This window comes from Aspergillus ibericus (genome assembly GCF_003184845.1).
Source record: "Aspergillus ibericus CBS 121593 unplaced genomic scaffold BO80scaffold_41, whole genome shotgun sequence".
NCBI lineage: Eukaryota > Fungi > Ascomycota > Eurotiomycetes > Eurotiales > Aspergillaceae > Aspergillus > Aspergillus ibericus.
In genome coordinates this window covers 289,308-309,440 of record NW_020292139.1, presented here as the reverse complement: position 1 = coordinate 309,440, position 20,133 = coordinate 289,308, and the positions used below count along the sequence as shown (strand labels likewise).

General features: G+C 42.8%; 5 protein-coding genes across 5 annotated transcripts; 2 read left to right on the top strand and 3 right to left on the bottom strand.

The window, feature by feature from the left end:
- Positions 1-5,192: 5,192 nt before the first annotated feature.
- BO80DRAFT_363014 (uncharacterized protein) lies at positions 5,193-6,387 on the bottom strand (the record flags this gene model as incomplete). Its single annotated transcript, XM_025716082.1, has 2 exons — positions 5,193-5,795; positions 5,887-6,387. The coding sequence occupies 2 exons, from the start codon at positions 6,385-6,387 to the stop codon at positions 5,193-5,195; spliced, it is 1,104 nt and encodes a 367-aa protein (XP_025572199.1).
- An 898-nt stretch (positions 6,388-7,285) lies between these two features.
- BO80DRAFT_457915 (uncharacterized protein) lies at positions 7,286-8,000 on the bottom strand (the record flags this gene model as incomplete). The annotated part of the gene is made up of 6 exons (XM_025722252.1): positions 7,286-7,382; positions 7,452-7,456; positions 7,493-7,576; positions 7,737-7,738; positions 7,788-7,858; positions 7,912-8,000. 6 exons carry the CDS (start codon positions 7,998-8,000, stop codon positions 7,286-7,288), a joined length of 348 nt encoding a protein of 115 aa, XP_025572198.1.
- A 5,881-nt stretch (positions 8,001-13,881) lies between these two features.
- BO80DRAFT_388936 (zinc-dependent alcohol dehydrogenase family protein) lies at positions 13,882-15,163 on the top strand. Its single transcript, XM_025717098.1, has 2 exons — positions 13,882-14,147; positions 14,200-15,163. Exons 1-2 carry the CDS (start codon positions 13,934-13,936, stop codon positions 15,039-15,041), a joined length of 1,056 nt encoding a protein of 351 aa, XP_025572197.1. The 5' UTR covers positions 13,882-13,933; the 3' UTR covers positions 15,042-15,163.
- Positions 15,164-16,787: 1,624 nt separating this feature from the next.
- BO80DRAFT_496043 (phenylacetaldoxime dehydratase family protein) lies at positions 16,788-18,016 on the top strand. Its single transcript, XM_025723996.1, has one exon. The coding sequence runs from the start codon at positions 16,979-16,981 to the stop codon at positions 18,002-18,004; it is 1,026 nt and encodes a 341-aa protein (XP_025572196.1). The 5' UTR covers positions 16,788-16,978; the 3' UTR covers positions 18,005-18,016.
- A 112-nt stretch (positions 18,017-18,128) lies between these two features.
- BO80DRAFT_183010 (HlyIII-domain-containing protein) lies at positions 18,129-19,963 on the bottom strand. Its single transcript, XM_025714040.1, has 2 exons — positions 19,633-19,963; positions 18,129-19,578 (listed from the first exon to the last, which is right to left on the bottom strand). The coding sequence occupies exons 1-2, from the start codon at positions 19,810-19,812 to the stop codon at positions 18,253-18,255; spliced, it is 1,506 nt and encodes a 501-aa protein (XP_025572195.1). The 5' UTR covers positions 19,813-19,963; the 3' UTR covers positions 18,129-18,252.
- Positions 19,964-20,133: the final 170 nt, after the last annotated feature.

Below are 20,133 nucleotides of genomic sequence, written 5' to 3'. Positions count from 1 at the left end.
TCTTGGGGTGGTAAGTAGTTAATAATTAACTAGTAATATCTAGATATTAGATTAAATACTTCTAAAATTTAACCACGAACTAGAGGCCTTAGTTAGAGATTATAAAATAGAAAAAACTATATAACTTCTATATATATTATATATATATTATAGCCACTCTAGTAGTATTAGCGGTAGAGTTATAGAATATTAAATATTTTATTTTAATAAATCTATTAATAACTACTAGTACAGTATCGTGCCCTTAGCTCTTAGATAAATATATAATAAAATCTATAGATATATTCTACCAAGCACGTTCAGAGATTAGTAGGGATTTTAGAATATCTTATTTAATTTCTTAGGATAGGATAACATAGTAATAAGTATAATAATTCTTTATCTATTATTCTATATAGTAGTAGAGATTAAGCTAGTAATATTCTCAAGCTAAAAATTTATATATATAGAACCTCCTAGAGTATCCTAAGAATGGTTTATCATACACTAATTAAATTAATTTAATTTTTAAATCATTATGGTCGGGAATCTAGAGATAATTTTTATAAAATAGTAGATCTTTCCTTCTCTCGTAAGAGACTAGAAGGATATCTAGATAATAGTCTTTACTAATTATCAGTACTTTTAGTATGCCTTATATTTATTTATTTTTCTTATATATATTTTATAAAATATTTTAGATTTCTAGTGGCAGTAGCAAGTCTTGTTCATCTTTAAAAATAATATTATTTTAAAATTAGATTATTAAAGCTAGGATATTCCTGGGAAAACCTTCCTCAGATTCTTTTTATATAGATAGTTATTTAGAATCTAAAAATATTCTATATTTACTAAATCTAGGATCTTTCTTAACTATTCTAAGTTCAGAGTTCTCTTTAGTCTAGATAAGTAAGTAAATAGAGTCTAGATTCTTTTATTTTAATATAGTCTAACTCTGGTATAGTAGTCATTCATCTCCCTTTTTTAAGAGATTCTTTAATTTTCTAGTTAGGCTATTAGACTTAGTTTTATAGCATCTAGATTAATATATAATCTTAAAGTTAAAGTAGGATAAGAATTCTAACTATTAAACTTGATAATAGTTCAGGAGTTTAGTTGATATAAAATATTCTAGATTATAATAGTCAATAATAACTTAAATTAAGAATAAAATTTCTTTAAATTTAAGATATTATTTCTTAAAGCAGTGAATAATTACAAGTAACTTTTTATTATAGATTTCGTAATTACATTCAATTGGAAAATATTTTTTAAAAAAAAAAACTATAGAGTGTAATAATCTATCTTTATTATATTAGAATAAAACTCCAGTAGAAATATAATCTAAAATATCAGTTTCTAATATTATTTTTCAGATTTAATTAAATGGTTGGAGTACTGGGGTTTCTATAAAAATTTTTTTTAAATAATTTAAAGTATCCTGACACGCAGGAGTCCAGATAAAAAAAATATTCTTTTTTATAAGTTATATAAAAGAGGCAGTAAATTTCAAGAAATTATAGATAAAATAGCGGTAGAAGTTATTAAATCCTAAAAAAGTTTATATATCTATTATATAGACTGGGATAAGCTATTTAATAATAGTCTTAATTTTTTCCAGATTTATACAGAATCTATCACGGCCTATAATTAGACTTAGAAACTTAATCTTAGGAATAATAAACTTATATTTTAATATTTTAATAAAGAGTCTAGTCTTATATAATTTTATAAAGATTAGCTAGATATACTCTACATACTCTATTCAGGTATAACTATAAATCAGAATATTATTTAAGTATATTATATAGAAGATATCCAGATAGTTTCAGAGTATGTTATTAATATAGCATTAAAAGATGGCTAGGATCCTTATTAATTTAAATAATATTATTAATGATTTATACAGGCCGAGGCGGGTGTAGAATATTATTAACTATTCCTATTCTTTAATAATTTAGATATTATTAAAAACACTAATAATATTAATTTTAGTAAAATAGCGTATTTTTTTTAGATTATTTAAGATTTCTTTTACAAGTGGGAGTGGGTAGCGGTCTTTAATAAAGATTATATTTAAAATATAGTAGTTTATGTAGAATCTAAACTCTTCTCTAGACTTTTTAATGAATAGGACTAGTAAGGTAACAGGTAATAAACTTAGATAGATAAAACTTTTTTTTAGATTCTTAAATAGTTATTTGTGGAAAGCCTATAATTTATTCTAAAATATATTATATAAAGAATTAAATAGGGAAGTCCTCCCCTTTTCTAGAGTAATAGTATAGTTATAATCATGATAAAAGAGAAGTTTCTTTATTTTCTTAAGCAAGAAGACATCTACAAAATCTTTAAACTTATCTAGTAGTGTAGAGTCTTTAGTATTAAAAATAAATTATAAAATAGTATCAATCTAATCTATAGTAATAGTGTATATCAGATAATTTTAGCGTGTGTAGGCCGCGCAGGCTATAATAGAGACTAGTTATATATTCTAGTTTTTTAAGGATAGAGAAAATATAATGTGTATTAGATAGATATATACTAGAATATTATATAAGGCGCGGATCTTGGTTAGATAGATAAATATATTATAATACTAGTGGTAATATAGATTAGTAAATTAGATAGTATACTTAATGAAATTTATTTAAAGATCGTGGGTCTTTAACCAGGGTAGGCTAAGTATAATTAGAAAGTAGGCTAGCTAGATAATTAGGAATAAAATATCTTTTTTTATATGGTTATAAATCTTTAGGATTATATAAATATAATAGATAATTATTCTAATCTTATTTTTTTAGTTGTCAAATCCCATAATGGACTTAGAATATTTTAAAGAATATAAAAATAAGTAATAAATCTTTACCTAATTTTTATCTATAATACGCGATATTAAGTAGCCGGTGTTGAATATCGCGTATATAATAATTCTCTAATCATTAGGATTTAATATAATAAATATAACTATTAAGTTAGTTCTTTAGAGCTTTTCCTCAATAGAGAGCTCTCTAATAATAATATTAAAAATAATATAAATACGCGGGACAGTGCTTTTCTAGTAATAGTTTAAACTAGATATAATCTTTTTGACTACTTACTAAAATTAGAAAAATATAATTATTTTAGTAGTATTACTATTCTTAATTACAGGACTAGTATAGGAGATCTTGAATTAAATAAATTTAGGATTTTTTTTATTAAAGGTTCAGTTCGTACAGGCAGTGATTAATAGTAGAGAGAAGACTAGATCTATTTTAATAAAAATAGATAAGATGTATAACTAGTTCATTAAACCAAGGTATTAGATTTAGAATAATTATAGATTAAATATTAATTAAAATTATAATAAAAGTATTTTTTCCTCTTCTTCCAGGTAGTCTTAGGACGTGGAGAAAAATAATAAATAAATAATAGATCTATAAGAGTATAATCTAGAGTAACTAGTCTCTAATTAGAAGTTTCTATAGAAGGCTTCCACGGGACCTCTTTAATAGTTATAAATATAGCATGTTAAGTATTAGTTAATCTCTATAAATAATTTTAGAAATTAAATTTATATCTTAACTAGTAATTATCTAGATTCTGTAGAAACTAGACTAGATTATAGTAATCTCTCTCTAAAGATATATTATTCAAGAATATAATATTAAACTCTCAATTAATACTATTTTTTAGAGTAGTTATCAGGGAATTAAGATATAGGTAAATTTTATAAATAAATTTTTTAAATTTAGTAAAGTATATAATAAATTTATAGTTTTTTTATTATAAATAGTATAGTTTCCACCGGGTATTACAAGCACAATTAAGATTTCTAAAAACATGCTTAAATATATCTAAAATATCTATAAAGTTATTTAAGATATAGTTACTATTTTCCATAAAGGATTAAACCTGGGTATAGGGAATCTTATCTAATTAGTTAATTACATAGACTTTATAAGTAGAAGTAATAGTATAATAATTATAATTAATATTTATTTTTATTTTAATTTAGGAGATGAAGCAGTCTAAGTCTAAGTAATTATTTTCAAACTTATCAGGATCAGATAGTTATTTAAAGAAAAAAATAAAAGTAAAAAATTTAAGATTAATTAATATAATTACTTCCATTAAAAGAGTTATAGGTTTTTTAATAATAGGTTCTGGAGTTAGGGCAGAAGTATTAACTACTAATATAATAGTCTACACGGCTTTAGTATATTTAGCTAGGACTTAGTCTTTTTTTTTAATAGTAATCTCTTTGGTAGCTAGGGTACTGATTAACTAGTAATTAATCTCTATAGTTTATTAGATTTGGTACGCAGTTACCATATTCTATATATTAAGATTTTATTATAGATGGTTTTACTCACCAATAATCTTTACCGTAAAAATAAAGATATATTTATAATAGTTATATTATTTTCTAGGGTGTTCAGAAACGTACTGGACTAATTCATTAGACCCGCTAGAATTAATTAGAGGTTATAGAATAATAGTTATTTTATAAGCTTACTATTTTAAGGAAGAAGCTACGTAGTATTAAGGTGTAGGTAAGCAGAGATGGTAAGATAGTAGGTTCTAATAGACAGGCAGGATTCAGGTAATAATAATAACTAGGATTTTAACTGGATACTGGGCTGGCTACTGGTTAAGCTATATATAGGGTAATAGATAAGACGTAGTTTGAAGTTACGAACGGGGTTTAGGGGGTAGGTGGCTTTTAACTATATCTGGGGTCACGTGCTGGAGCGGTGAGTCTCGGCAGTATTCCTCTCTTCCCGGCTTGGGAGGTTGCACCGTGACAAAGGATCTCTAATAAAACACCCTAAAATACCCAACTCCTGATGTCACATACGCTAATTGTCTCAACTCAGCTCCCAGTTTCTATTTCTTCATCATCTAGTAAGTTTCCTCACCTGTAATTAACGGTCTATCAACGTTGGAGTGCGTCGTGCCACCATCTGTTTACCAAGATGCTAATGCTACGCAGAAACAACGCTTCTCCTTCCATCCAAACAAGTCAATACTGTTACCTCTACATATATCTATGACGATTATCACGACATATAATGACGGAGTCAACCCATCAGACCCAAGAATCGGTATTTCCTACCCAATCACTCTATCCAGCGAAGCTGCAGCTATATAACAACCTAGATACATGTGATAGATGCTGACCGATGTTATAACCCAATTAAGCTCCACTGTCCCCCAAAACCCTCAACTCAGCCAAACAGAAGCCCATACATATATTCCTCATACATAGCCCGGCCCGTGTAGGTCTCCTGGCCAACAATCCCCCCTGTGACGGACCCCAAAGCCCGCGCATACACGACTTCGTTATGAACAATAACCTCCTTTGTCAAATTGACTGCAAACACTTGCCCCCCACCAAGATCAAAATTGGCCGTCAATCCTTGTGCTTGAGGAATACCCCCAGTAGGAGGGTACGTGGCATTCATGCCAACCTGGCGCACCTTGACGGCATTATCCGCACAACCTACTGTAACCAATCTTCCATTTTTGGCAACGTATGCGTACGAGTGCTCCTTGTTATTGTAATCGAGAAGATCGTACCAGACAATCGAGTAAGGGCCGAGTTGGGCGTGGCCCCAGTCCCAGTATTTTGGGCTGGTGATAACAGAAGCATCACCCCAGTTCTTGTCATGGTAGCCGACTCCTTTAGTAATGTGGAAGTCAGTTCCGTTGATTTGTAGGTCTACAGTGGCGGTGGCATCTGGGATGGCGTTCGCCCAGTGGAGGTGCGGGAGGAGGAGGGTATTCATTTGCGCGATGTTTGGATTGCAGGGGTAGTGAGGAGGGGCTCGCTGCGTAACAAGATGAAATGAATTAGTACTTGTCCTGGAAGAATGAGAGAAAAAGACATTGTCGGTGGTGATAGGGGGATAATGACCATACCGATTTCAGGCGGATGTCACCCTTAACACCAATACCAGGAGAATCAAACCTAATGATATATTCAGGACTCGATTTATCGAGACTTGATCCACGGAAGGTTGCACCAGTCCCTTCCCAGCTCGCAGAGATGCCATTATCGTCTTGGTCGAATATGACACCTTTGGACGCGAGTACTTGACCGGAGAACTGGGTGCCGTTATCAAAGGTGCCGGATATTTGAACAGCAAGAGGATTTGGATTCGCTGCAAAGTCTCCGGTGTTGTAGAACACGACATTTATCGCTGCAGGAGTAGATGTAGAGAAGGCGTCGAAGTACCAAAAGTCAAAGGAGGTATGATTAGCGGCGGTCCTCATCTTGGGTCCATCCAGGTTTCCAGCCACAGAGAGGTCTTCCACTTTGACGCTCCCATTATGATATACAGGAGGAATGTACAGGTAGGAGGCCACGGCCTCTGCGGAAAGAACAAGCCCCGAAACCAAGAGTAATTTTAGGTCATGCATTGTGCGACGTGCTGGGTTGTAAATTTAATATCTTGATTATAATTGAAGCCCACGAGGACACGAGTTCAAGTTATTTTGAAGGACTCGGTGAGAGAATGTACGGCTTTTATATCCTGATAGTTCGGAGTATGTCCAGCCCGTTACGTACCCGTTGAGTGGTCAGTCGAGTACCTCCTTCTCATTTTGCCCATGTAATACTTCCGGGCAAGAACCTAGCCCTCACTGTTGAATGGGATGTTCTTTCGTTTCTGAGGGCTCCGGCTCCACATTCTGCTCTATAACACCCTCCCCCCATAAATAGTCGAATCGGAAAAGCCGCAGAGTCGAGATTCACTATAGTGGAGTGCCCCATTATTTCGGAGCTGAGTGGTTAACCAAAGGTCCATCTATAAATACTTTGTAATATGGTCCAAGTACGAGTACGTGCGTGTTGTTATTGGCTACCCGCACATACAAAGAGTGGAGATTCCATATCCCCCGGTACCGAAGAGGCGATGATCTGTCAGGATAGGAGGCCAGACTGGTATTTCCGACGGGATCAAGCCTCAATAACCATTATTGCTTTTCAATATGAAACAGTCGGGATCATAAGAGGAAGGCCTCAATCTTATTGAATTACCTATGTTCTACGAATGTCCCAGGGCTTAGTTCGGACCCTTGATACAGATTCGGGTGAGCTATCCCAAGTTATCGGCAATAGATAGGATGGAGGGGAGTATCGAGAATGACAACTTGCAATTGTTAGATGCAGAGCCGTACGCAAGGTACACATCAATCCAACCGAATTTAGCATCCAATTGTGCTTCAGGCACAAAACTGAAAAGGCTTTCCGACCATGACTTCCATCGCAGGCTAGCATCATAAGCCTACTATGAGCAAGCATTTCGTGACCGGCCCCTTATCTTTCGTCCTCGACCACGTATGGTCCCTGCAAGACCTGGGCATTCCGGGTTATGACCCGAAGATCCCCTACCCATTCAACCTTGAAGACGGCACTAGCTTTCTACATTAGTCCTATAACTTTGGTGACAAGGCAGAAGTTTTCAAAGATACAACAAACTTACTGCACCTTCCCTCCATACATCTATCCATTATCCTTAGACACCACGCGCCCCTTCAGCGCGAACCTAATCATGCCCCCACAATCCTCTTCATCATTTACATTGGGCGTGGCGACCGCCTTATGAAACTCAAAGTTGAGAAAGATATAGCAAGTGTATCACTCTTGCACAAATTTCTTGAAACCGTCCAGGTCCAGTTATTCAGAATTTCATCTATTAGCAGAGGGGCATAATCACGTCAGGTTATTAACCATTCCGTCTGTTTTGGTGGGTCTACTTGGATGTCACTGCTAAGGAGATATGGAAGAATAATTACTTATTTAAACAATATATCTGAACTGTAGTTGTCATCCATAAGGGTCATGGCCTCTTCGTCGGAGAAGACTTCGTATATCAATCTTAAGACATGGCTAGTTTAGCAATGGTCTAATGTCTAAAGGAGTCTATAATAGGGAGATTATACCATTGAATGTGTTGAACAAAAAAAAGCAAAGGGATCTTCACCTCTCCCTCCGTGGAAGTAACGGTAGTTTTGGGAAAAGAAAATAACATGATTGTGATAAGACTGGTAAGATGCCTTGGTTTGGAGTGTCTTAATCTAAAGTGGAATCACACTATTTCAGACCGATTGCTGGTGAGATCTATATGTTGTCAGTCTTCAAGCCGAGCAGGGTATCGCGTTGCTGCTATACGAAGATGACTGTGATAATATCACAATACGCTGTCTTGGCAAGGATCAGTAAAGTAGTATCGAATTGAGCGTAGTGTAACATCTTCGTGAGGATCAGTCCGGGGTAAAATTTACCATATCGAATAACAGACAATCCCAGTCCGTCTACTAATATCCAATGTCGTCTTGTGCAGCCGGATGGGTTATTATAGCCTTGTGTGACTATATTTCATTGAACCCTGTGTCAGCCAAGTCGGAAACAGAAGATTATAGTTTTATAACAAAACTGGACACTGCAATAACACGGCTTGTTGACTGCATTATAAGAGATACAGAACCACTCTTTACCGCTGTCTGTGAAGGCCAACTTCTTGTGTCTAGAGAATCGCTCAAGGATTGGGGCGGTTGGGTCCATTGAATTGGCCTATGCTATTTAACCGCTCCGTATTAGATACATTAAACTTAACTACACTGGTAAAGGAACAACTCAAGTGCTGAATAAGTCTGACCTTCCGTCAACCTCAAACTGCAAAATAATTCGCTGCTGAAAGCCTATTAGATTGGTCTTTTAAGTCTCTAGAGTTGTACTGATGATTATAAAGTGGGTACATCTGCTGTCACTTAAGGACTATATCCTTGTATGGAAGCCTCGATTGGCTGCCTGAGTGAGAGTCGAACTACATCATCACGGAGTCGCATATCTATAGCAACAATCTGGGCACAGATTGAGCCTGTTTTCCACAGCAGCTTACACTGCCTTTGATGTACCTTTGGGCTACCATCGTATCTTCCCCCCTCAGCCTCCTCATGAAACAGGATATCCAGTGCTCCGGGGTAGCACGCTGAATCAAACTGGGCTCGGTAGGCTATTCCTCGGACACGGCCCTGCTTTTCCCTCATCAACGATGCTTGTGTACACCCACTGATTGGTTACATAAACACATCTTCTCACTGTCAGTCAGACCCGGCAATGGCCGCAACCGTAAGACTCGGCTCCACTCAGTGTTCGCTAATACACAGATGAAACACAAAGTTTTATTATTATCTTAGCACTACCTGTATGACCATGATGCCCAGGTAACCTCATCAGTCAAGCAGGAAGACGTGGTAGTACATTTAAAAGAAGCCCCAGCTTAGTACTTTGCAATAAAGAAATGGTTAATCACTGGTACCTTGACTTAGATGAGAAGCATATCCATTAATTACACCACCGAGAACCTACACAGCTTTGTCCATACTCCGATTTTCAGTCACACTTCGAAGCCTCAGACGATAGGTATAATGGTTAGCTATACTGGTTGAAATCAACCTATAGTACTTATAAGTACTGTTTATAATTTGTAGTCATTGTGAAATCAGTAAACGCAATATACTAGTCACCCGTACTACATTTAGCTTAATCTGAAAGTTCGATTGACTTTTCGTCTAGGACCTAATATCGGCAATAGACATTACTAAATCTTGGTAAACGTGTTTCGTCCCCACGCTTTGTTCCACCAAGGCTGCTTTAAGTGACAGTCATATGCCTAATTGGGTGAGTTGACTACTTAATCACTCCACTTTATATCTTTAAGCACTCGCGTTCGGAAGTACTGCATAAACAGAAGTCTTTCACAAAGATGTCTGCCAGGTTGGCTGGCATCCAGATGACACCAAGTTCTGCGGTATTCTCAGTAGTGTTGTAGTAATAGACCAGGCAGAGCGAGGAGAGATAGTTGTTGACCTTGGGCTCAGACAATATCTGAACAGTAAAGGCAGGGAGATTAAAAAAGCAGTGGGCAGTGAAGAGTTGGCCTCAAGGACGCTCAGCTCTACGGTGCCGGCATAGGTACCGGTGGTGTTCTGACAGGTGTAAGAATTGTCGTAGAGAGTAGTGAGATCAACCCCGTAGGTGTCGGTAAGTTTGGTGAGGTCGGCACTGCTGATTAACTATCTCTGTCATTAGTTAACTATGCTTTGCGCGACCCTGGGGGCCAAACTTACTGCATGTCAAGGTTACGCCTCGCAATATGTCCAGGGTATTTGGGAAATATTTAAACATTGGTGTCTCGCATATCGGACAAAGCCTTCCGACCAGACCTAAGCCAGGATAATATGCAATCTTCTCAGTCGATGTGCATAGAAAGACTATATCGTGCAAGTATTGCCTTCCTTCCTCGCTGTCCAGAGACACCTCTTCAAACAAATTCTCCTAGATTCGGGACCGCTCAGGCATATACTTTTTGTAGATATCGAATAAGCACGTCGTGTCCCTTTCTATTATGTCGTTTCTTGCGATGTAATCGTCATAGGACATATCCCACCATTATGTGACAAATTTCGCTTGCTTAGCTTCAAGTCGTTTAACTTTCTTATTATAGAGCCCGGTTCGCACCTTGATTAGATCTTAATGAGAATTAGGCTGACCCCTGATCTGTTTTGTCAGCTTCGCAATCTTCTCATTGAGAGTTATGATCTCTTTGTCGCGCTCGAATGCGGCGATACCGGCAGTATTAAGGTGGCGTGGGGCGTTGGGATCTTGGTGATAAGCTATACTCTGTTCCATGTCACGGCACTCATAATCTGGTTCGAGATCGTAGAACAGTGTTTGTATGTCTAATGATTTCAGTACAGACTGATACTTTAGGTATATGTCATGGTTCTGGTGGTCAAGCGTTTGGTCTCGTGTGGCCTCGGATACCTTAGCTAGACGAATCTATTAGCCCAGCATTATTAAAACAGTATAAGGAGATATACGATCGACCTTATTTGCTACACCCCCTCAAATTCCGTGGACGCGGAGGCGGTCCTTAAACCCTCGCGCTCAGCTAAACTGGTGAAATTGTGATGAAGTGAGGAGAGGGTCAACCCCTTGCTTTCCTCGGGTCCTTTGGGTGTGACCATGCGGTAAAAAAGGAGGCTTTTTACGTTATCTGTCCACAGTAGAATAAAAGATTCTCGCTTCAGCGGGGGTCGCTTCGATAAGAGCTCATCAATAGACGAGACTCGTTTAAAAGCTTCGTCCGCGATTGCGTGGACGATTACCCAGAATACGAAATTCTTTCCCAGTACGGGATACTCTCGAATCCAATTCCTTAACCTGTCAATCAGGGTCAGCCAGGTAGCCGCTAAGATAGACTGTGATACTCAAAACCTATATCGTCTTATCGTCACGGTAGCGCCAACCTTTTAAAAATTCAGGGTCTATGACTACCCAGCGCTTGATCGAACCATTCCGGCTCTATTTCAGGTTGAAAGTAAGGTGCTACATAGCAAGAATTTGTATTAAAAGATAGGGAGGATTGAGCCGACCAGGAATATATTATTACCTTGTAATAAAGGTACTTATTCGTATTGTGATAGGAGTTTGACTTGATAATTGCACTTGCTCGTGATGCTGAGCCAGCAAAAGGATTTAATGCAGAAGTTGTCTGGACTCTAGCTCGTTTATGTTTATAATTGTAATTATCATTCCTGAAAAGCCAGCGGAGCAGGTAGTCAATATCCTTAGCTGTGACCAGAAACCGCTCCCTTGGTTTAGTAGGCAGTTTATACTGTTGCGTAAGTACGCTTCGTACGAACTAAGTCTATATCAGCAGAAAGTACCTATATCATCAAAGGAGGGTGGCCATACGTTGTAAGCGTCTTTCTTCACCTCAAGTTGTAATGTTCTGGACGTCTTTCGCTCCCAACATGAGATGATCGTAGCAAGCTGATTAATTACTGATGGCTGAGTGGGAAGTCTACCTGATCGCGTCGTAGTATAGTTCTCGACGAATAATTTCAGGACTTGAGGAGACGGGTCCGGCTCATCCTTCCAGAAATTCTTCTCCGCTGGCTCGTCACGGGCAAACCTCCAACTTTAGGGCGAAAGAGGTAAGAAGCTGCCAGTTATATATAATATACAAGTTGGGGGGTTCACTCACAGTACCCAGTTCTTAGTCACTTGGCCATGTCTTTCGTACGTCGCGGGTGCCAGTTCCTTCAGGCAGATGACATTCTCCGTGGATTCCTGTTCGTGCTGATAATCTAGGGTGAACCCACGGGAAGCCGTTTTCTCTCTGCCTGTTGCTTGGGATCCTTGTCGATCATCATGATGTGATATCACGTGCTCGAGATAAAGAAAGAATCGCGATTCTCAGTCTGGTTGAAAAAGAGTAGGATACAGTACAACGGAGCTGCCCCCCTGGCTATTTATCATTACTTCAAATTATTCCTGCCTCCGTGGCAGCCTTCGCCTGCCTCGATGATCCTAAGCACCACTGGTGCGGCGCAGTACCCAAAACGGGGAAGGCCATCGCACCAGTGGTGTTCACTGTGCACCCCTGGTGCTAGAAGCTATAGAGATCGCACCCCTATCACCCGCACCCAGCCTACCACCTCGTTTCAGAGAAAGATTGGAGCCTAGGGCTCTTTGAGAATTCACCGTGCGGTTGCACTCGGGCTTAAGTACGGCTGAGCGGACGGGAAGCCCTGTTTTCCACACCCTGTGGTCGTATGTGCTAAGTTTATTTTAAATTAGACTAATATGCTAGATACCAGCTACTAAGATGGAAGAAAATGTACAAGAACCAACTCGCAGAAGATGGTTACTTCTTCCCCACAGTAACAGTACACCAAGTAATTTCCCCAGCATTCTTACTTTAGTAGGTTCCTCTATTAGCATATGCTAGTAATGGATAGCCTTTAGAGGGCTCTACTCAAGACGCTGATAACGCTTCTGAATCTAACTGAAGATGACTACATGAAGCAGCGACTGGCCATCTGCGGCGCTCATGGCCAATAACATACATTTTCCCTTGCAGTGGGCGAAGTGGATTGGTACACTTTGTTGTCACCCATGTTTACACTCTGCTCTAGCTTTTCAGCAAGTACATTGGGAAAGGAATGAAAGAACCAATAATAGAAATCCAAAAGACTTGAAGAATTATACATATGTAAGAACCGTTTTCTATCTTTTCTTCTGAGATCTACTAGACAAGGTCAGTTCTGTTCCCTGAGAGTGTGCTGTAAGGGTTGCTAGGCGGGTGGTATAGTTCATCGCGGAGTATAAATGCAGGGTTTTATTGCCTTAGTTTCTTGCTGTTAAATTTTGATCTAATCCCTTACAGGTAGGTACAGCCGACAGTAGCCTGCGGGCTATGATATTCTTAGTTCTACCAATAAGTACTGCGAAAAGTCGGATTTCCCGAGAATCTCTATTTTTCGAGGTTCACTAGGCAGATAACGTGGATACACAGTCCAAGTCTGTTGGTGTAGTTCTTGAGAGCGTCATTGTGGAGCTGTGCTACTATCGAAGATAGAAACAGAAAGACGAAGAAGAATGATGTGAATGGCACTGTAACCAGGCGATGCGGAGGGAAAGAAGGGCAATCGGCGCAAACGTCCAATCGGGAAGCAATCCGAGCCGCATTCTCGGCCCGAGAAATGCGGGAATTGCATGGAAGGCTATGACCACTCATTTCATAAACATGGCGCTAAAGAGAGGATTATTGTGTTAGGGCATTTGGTATTATAAATCAAGAGAGCGTGACATCAAGCCATTATCATGAGGCCTTGGTCTAGGCACAGTGGAATGTAGTATGCCGGGCCAGTAATTGGCTGTTATGTCCGGCGCATCGAGCAATGACCCGCATCATCGGCTGTGGCAGGCCTTCTCGCAGTGTTGTACACAAGGATTTTGCATGGCCAAGATCTATAGCAATAAATTGCGTGATCGGTGTAATTACTAATGAATATCATAGCTCGAGTAGCTTATAATCTGGAATCTCCAGCACCGTGAACCGGAAGATCATCTTAGCAACCCCAAAGGAGATATACTCACATATTCCTCACCATGGCTACTCCTACTTTCAAGCAATTCTATCTTCCCGAGAAGAAGGGTTTCGACAGCTTGGTGCTCCGTGAAGTCTCAAAGCCGTCTCCGAAGCAAGGCCAAATCCTCGTGCGCATCAAAGCCGTTTCACTGAACTGGAGAGATGGCATCATTGCCCTTGGAACCTATCCGTTTCCGGGTCCAGATGCTCTTGTACCTGGAAGTGATGGAGCAGGTATACTATATTTCTCGTCTTTCATAACAGTATGCTGAAGGTATGCAAATAGGCATTGTTGAAGTTGTCGGGGAAGGTGTGACCGAATGGAAAGTTGGCGATAGGGTGCTTGCCAACTTCACACAGGACCACATTGCAGGAAGGCTGAACAAGCAAAGTCTACTCTCACAGCTGGGTGGCGAAATACAGGGCCTTCTGGGCGAATACTTCATCTTCCCTAAGCTAGGAGTGGTCAAGATTCCCGATTACTTGACTTTCGAGGAGGCATCTTGCCTTCCCTGCGCTGCCCTCACGGCCTGGAACGCACTTTATGGATTGGTTCCCATTCGCCCTGGACAGACTGTCCTGTTGCAGGGAACCGGAGGCGTGTCCACGTTCGGACTACAGATTGCCCATGCCGCGGGCGCAACCACGATCGTGACCTCGTCCTCAGATGAAAAGCTAGCCAAGGCTAAGGAGCTCGGTGCCACCCACCTTATTAATTATCGGAAGAATCCAGACTGGGCGGCGGAGGCCAAGCGGCTCACCAAGGGTAACGGCGTTGACCACATCATCGAGGTCGGTGGTACACTTACCTTACAGCAATCCTTTGACTCGATCGCATTGCATGGCCTTATCCACTGCATTGGCCACATCACGAACCCCGATCCACTTGGTGCGGGCAAGGAGCTACGCGGCCCTGATGCTGCTTTTCTAGCGTTGGATCGAGTCTGCATAGTCCGGGGAGTGGTGGTAGGTTCGCGGGAGCAGTTACAGGATATGCTGGAGTGTTTCGAGGCGCACTCTATCCGGCCAGTGATTGATCGGGTATTCGACTTCGGTGAGACCAGGCAGGCGTATGACTACCTCTGGAGCTCTAGTCACACCGGGAAGGTGGTTATTCGGATCCCGTGATCATTGATTCAGCCCTACTGCAGTGCTGTACATGTTGATGACATGCATATAGCGTTTCAGTTCATCTTTGTTATCTTTTATAATTCCATCGCAGTTTTCAAAATACAAGGCATTTAGTAAATGAGCAAATCTCCTTGTGTTTTACCAGGCCATCCAATAACGATACCCTGCTGCACACCACATTAATCAGCGATGACGGGCCTCCACCTCTTCGTCAGTCTTTCAACATGACGTCTTCCTCATTTTCGGGAGTTGCATTCAATCTCAGAACAAAGCTTGTTTTTATTTCAACTTCAGTAGTGGGATTTGGGACGACTTCGTAGAATCCGAGGTTATCGTATTATAGAATTCCACCCCAATAACACTCAATATTGGAGAACTACCCAAGCCTTCTGCTCACCATCAATCACAATGAATCCGCCAAAGCTCCCTATCACAGTTGCTCTCATAAGCGGTGCGCGTATGAAGCATCGATATGTTGTCATTCACAACAACATCACCAGTTTCCCAGGAAAGCCGAAGACAAACCCGATAGTCATATATAAGGCTATCAATCTCACCAGCCAGCGCGGAATCTTCGTTATCAATTGACACCTTACACGTGGAGAGCTTTGTCTGGCTTAAATCCCATGGCTGGTGCCAACGCAAGCATGGGAGACCAGTTCCAGGGTGTGTCACTACAAGAGGGAGGTTCGACGGGCTCGCAGTCCAGTAGCTGACAATACTACTAAACTTTACTATCTAGTATGTAATCTTAGATATAGTTAAAAACCACCTACTCTCTAAATCCCATTTGTAATTTTAAATTATATCTTATCTATTAATCTGTATATAGCTTGACTAATAGCCAGCTTAATATCCAATTAGAATCTTAGTTATTATTATTCCCGAACCTTTCTTGCCCGCCAGAACCTGCTATCCTACCACCCCTGCCTGCCCGCACCTTGACACTTTTAACTATGTCTCGAGTCACGCGCTGGGTAGTAAGGCTTGGTAGTATTCTCTCTTCCCAGCTTGGGAGGTTGCACCGTGACACTGGGATGGAAGTAACAATAGGTGAAGGTTTACTCTTTCTGAAGTATTCTTATGGTAGTTGCCATCCAAGTGTGCCTATAACTGTCATATGGGTCTGTTTGCTGACAGATTTATCTCTATAGATCTTCCCAGTCGCTGATTACTTCACAGAACCCAGGATATATTGACAGTATACTGGCAATGATATGTCCCTTGACTCCTAAGCTGGCAATATAGAACAAGACTTGCGAGACAATGCATCCATGTGATCGATGCATAGGAGCACATTCTTTGAGTTCTTTTGGCCCTGATTGACTGGGAATCAAGTATGTTTCACAGGGGAATATATAGTGAACGATTTCTAACCGAGACGAGGGTAGCAAATAGGATATTGAAGACAGAGCTCTATATTGCGCGATGATTCCGCGAGGGATAATCTCCTCCATTGCTCTATGGTCTGATGGCAGCTATTCCGATGACATTGACAACATTCATCTGCAGCTCAGTGCGGAGCTTATTAGCGAGACCACCAATCATGGCGTGAAACTGCACCATTAAATCTCCCCACTTCTCAAATCTGACATTTACTGGCCTGCTATTGGAGAGACGTTGCTGACAGATGGATCTAGCATGGCCCAACCAGGGTTAGCCGGCTTAGTGTCTTCACACTGTGGATGAACTCCATCCCCATCTACCAGTACCAGAGTTGCAACCCGGCAACACGAAGGGGCCTTTTGACTTAGCTCTGACCAGGCCCCTCCACGGAGGGGCGCAGACATCACGGGCCGTCTATATAAACACCCATTGTCCGTTGACAGGATGAAAGCGGCTCATATTCCACCCTACATTCTATCCTACCTTATTCTGTTTGGGGACTTTATCTTCACATCACCACCATCAAATCCACCACCAACTAAAACAAGATGTTCCTCGCCTCCCTCCCCCCAAACACTCCCTTCACCCTTACCATCATCGGCACCCAACCCCACACGCCCACCGCCCTCATCACAACCCTCAACGCCCTCCTCACCACCGCCCAAACCGACTCTCTCCTCACCCACACCGAAACCCTAACCCAACACTCCCCGACCTCCAATGCCACCTCCACCATCCACCTCACCTACTGGCCCACCCCCTCCTACCAAACCTGGTCCACCTCCCCCGCCGTAACCACCTTCTTCTCCACCCTCCCCGACACGGCCGGCATCTACCGCGAAGCCCTGACCATCCACCCAGACCGCATCCAAGGTGCCTCCAACCACAACACGCCCTCGGGATGCATGCACATGGGCAAGATCGAGCTACAGCCGCACCTCAGCGGCTACTGGGGGTGTTATCCCGACCGCATCACCGAGAAGAATATCTCCTGCCCATTCTCAACAGAAGACATCGCCACCAATGACCCCCCCTCCTCCACACCCTCACCAGGAAGCAACAAAATCATCCCCGGCAAAACAACCATCACCACCATCCCGCCCAACCTCTGCTTCGTCATCGAAGGCCAAGACCACACCGCCGCCTCGGAGACCGAAAAATCCTACTGGACCGAGAACTTCAACGCCCTCGCCCAAGAATGGGTCTCGGATGTCCTCACCGCAGGACCTAAAAAGGGCGTGTTATCTTCTCGTGCATGCTATAACCCTTCCACCACCACCACCACCTCTACACCCCTAACCCTGGAAGAAACGAAAGCCTACCCCCTAACCCTAACCCGCGACATCCAACTCCTCTACTTCCTGGACCTCAACCACATGGAGAAACTGGGGCGGACGCATATCGGACACGTGAAACTCCGCAAGTCGTTCATGGAGGCGTATGGGCCCGGCGGGGTCATGTTTCCGGGGGGGTTGAAGTTGTGGGTAGAGACGGCGGTGTTGAGGGAGGGGGATTTTGAGGGCGTGTATGTGGGGTGTGTGGAGGGGACGGGGTTGATGGGGTTGAAGTTTTAGCTTAGGATTTGGATGGGGATGAGATTCGTTGTTTGTGGGGTTTGTTAAGGAGGAGGTGGGGGATGGGAATGACTACATAATGGTGATGGAAGATGAGAGAATATCACGGATGGATCTATGTTCGTCTAGTCAAATGACAGTCACAGCAAACTATGTACAAGAACGATATGAATCAAAGAAAGTAAGAAGAAAGAAATCCTCTACCTCTAACTGGTCTATAACACGCCTTTTGGTCTATACGTAGACACCTACTTGGCCAGGTTTGGGCACTCGCCCTGGGCCCGCTGGAACGCGCCCGCAAACAGGTCCTGCATGGCGCAGTAATGGAACAGAATCCCGCCCAGCACTGCCAGATGCCAGATGTTGTGGCTGCCACCGACGTAGTCGAACAGCCCCGGGCGCCACCGCTCTGGCACCTGCGATGCATACACGCACGCCCCCACAAAGTACACCAGGATGCTCTTCACCACCGGGGCGTAGAAGTACAAACACCAAGCGAAGCCACGAGTGTAGGTGAGCTGCGCCAGCGGGGCAAAGCCCGTCAGGGCCAGCGACACGTAGAAAGCCACGCGGGCCCACGCCAGGTCGGCCCGGTTGAAGGTCGGGTGCCACGGCAGAATGACGCCACCAATGCCCAACGACATGGTCAACAGGATGTACACCCACCGCGACACGGGCTCGCAGTAGAAGGCGGTGTACTCGGTCGTCACGATCGATGCGGCCACCAGCATCGAGATGCCCGTGTAGTCAACACAGGCGAACCGCTCGAGCAGGGTCTGGCTGGCGATACTGTTCATCGTGTGCCACAGGGTACTGCAGACGAGACACTTGCAGGCGGCAAAGAAGAAGACGGCGGCGACGAGGATGTCGGTCTGGGTGCTGAGGTGGAAGTTGGGGTTCAGGGGGTAAAAGTAGAAGGCCACGGAGAGGACGATGAACAGGCCGATCAAGTGGGACCAGATGTTGAACATTTCATTGGAGAAAGAGAAGACGGAGGTGAAGCATTCAACCTTGGAATGGGTGAAGCGGTACCCCTGCAGGATGTGCGGGTTCACCCGCCACGGGTGCGGGAGATCCGCGTACGTGATCAACCGTTGCTCCTGAGCCAGCAGGATGGCGCGGTCGATGCTTTCCCGGAGAGCGTCTTTGGCGCGGCGGGCCCGTTCCATACCCTCGTCGACCACCTCGCGGGCATGCACCAGCTTCGAGTCCATGGCCTTCCAGCCGTCGTCCAGGGCGCCGTAGATGCCGCGGTCGCGGACTGCATGAGCGCGAGATTCCAGCTCGACGAGGAACGACTCCATCAGGCGCACGCCGGCTTGGGCCTTTTGCTCGAGAGTCTCCTTGGTGGCCAGAGCATCCATGTAGCGGTCCTCGAGCGTTTCGACCAGGATTTTAGCCCGTTTTTTACCGCCGCCCATCAGCTCCCCGGAGGCGTGGGAGCAGGAATCCCGCACGGCCTCGAGAGTGGCGTATCCACGGCGGAGGCTGGCGTCGATCTGATCCATGTGGGACTTGCGGTATTGTTCGAGCCAGTGAAGGCGTCGCTCGAGTTCGGCGAGGAAGAGCTCCACCTACGGTTGTCAGTCAGGGACAGCATTGGCGGGGGAGAGAAGAGCGAAGCGTACCCGTAGGAAGACAGCGTCCGCATCGTAGTCGCAGGAGAGTTTGCGAGCCGTGTGAAAGGAGTGTCTGCGACGACGGTCTCTCAGGAGAGCCGTCTCTTCACCGGGGGTGGCATAGGCGGAGCCTTTGGCCTCGGCCTCGGGGTAGGATTCGATGGTAACGGATTGAGCGGAGCAAGCCATGGTGCAGGACGGAGGAACAATCCACGGCGTAGAAATCAATTCCACATCACCTGGGGAGGAAGAGGAGAGAGTTAGTGGTGGTCGGGCACAGGTGGGGATCGGGAAGACCGGCAATCGGAGGGACAAACGACGTACTCGACCCGAGAAGATTAAGGATATGCAAGGAGGGGTGGAGGAGGAGAGGAGAGGCGAGAAAGGAAATGAGAGAAGAGAAAAGAAAAGGAGAGACGAAGAGGGGCGAGGCAATCCAACAGCAGCAGCTTGATTCTGAAACGAAGAGCCGAAAGAAAGAATCAGCCCTGTCAGCGGCAGGAGGAGGAG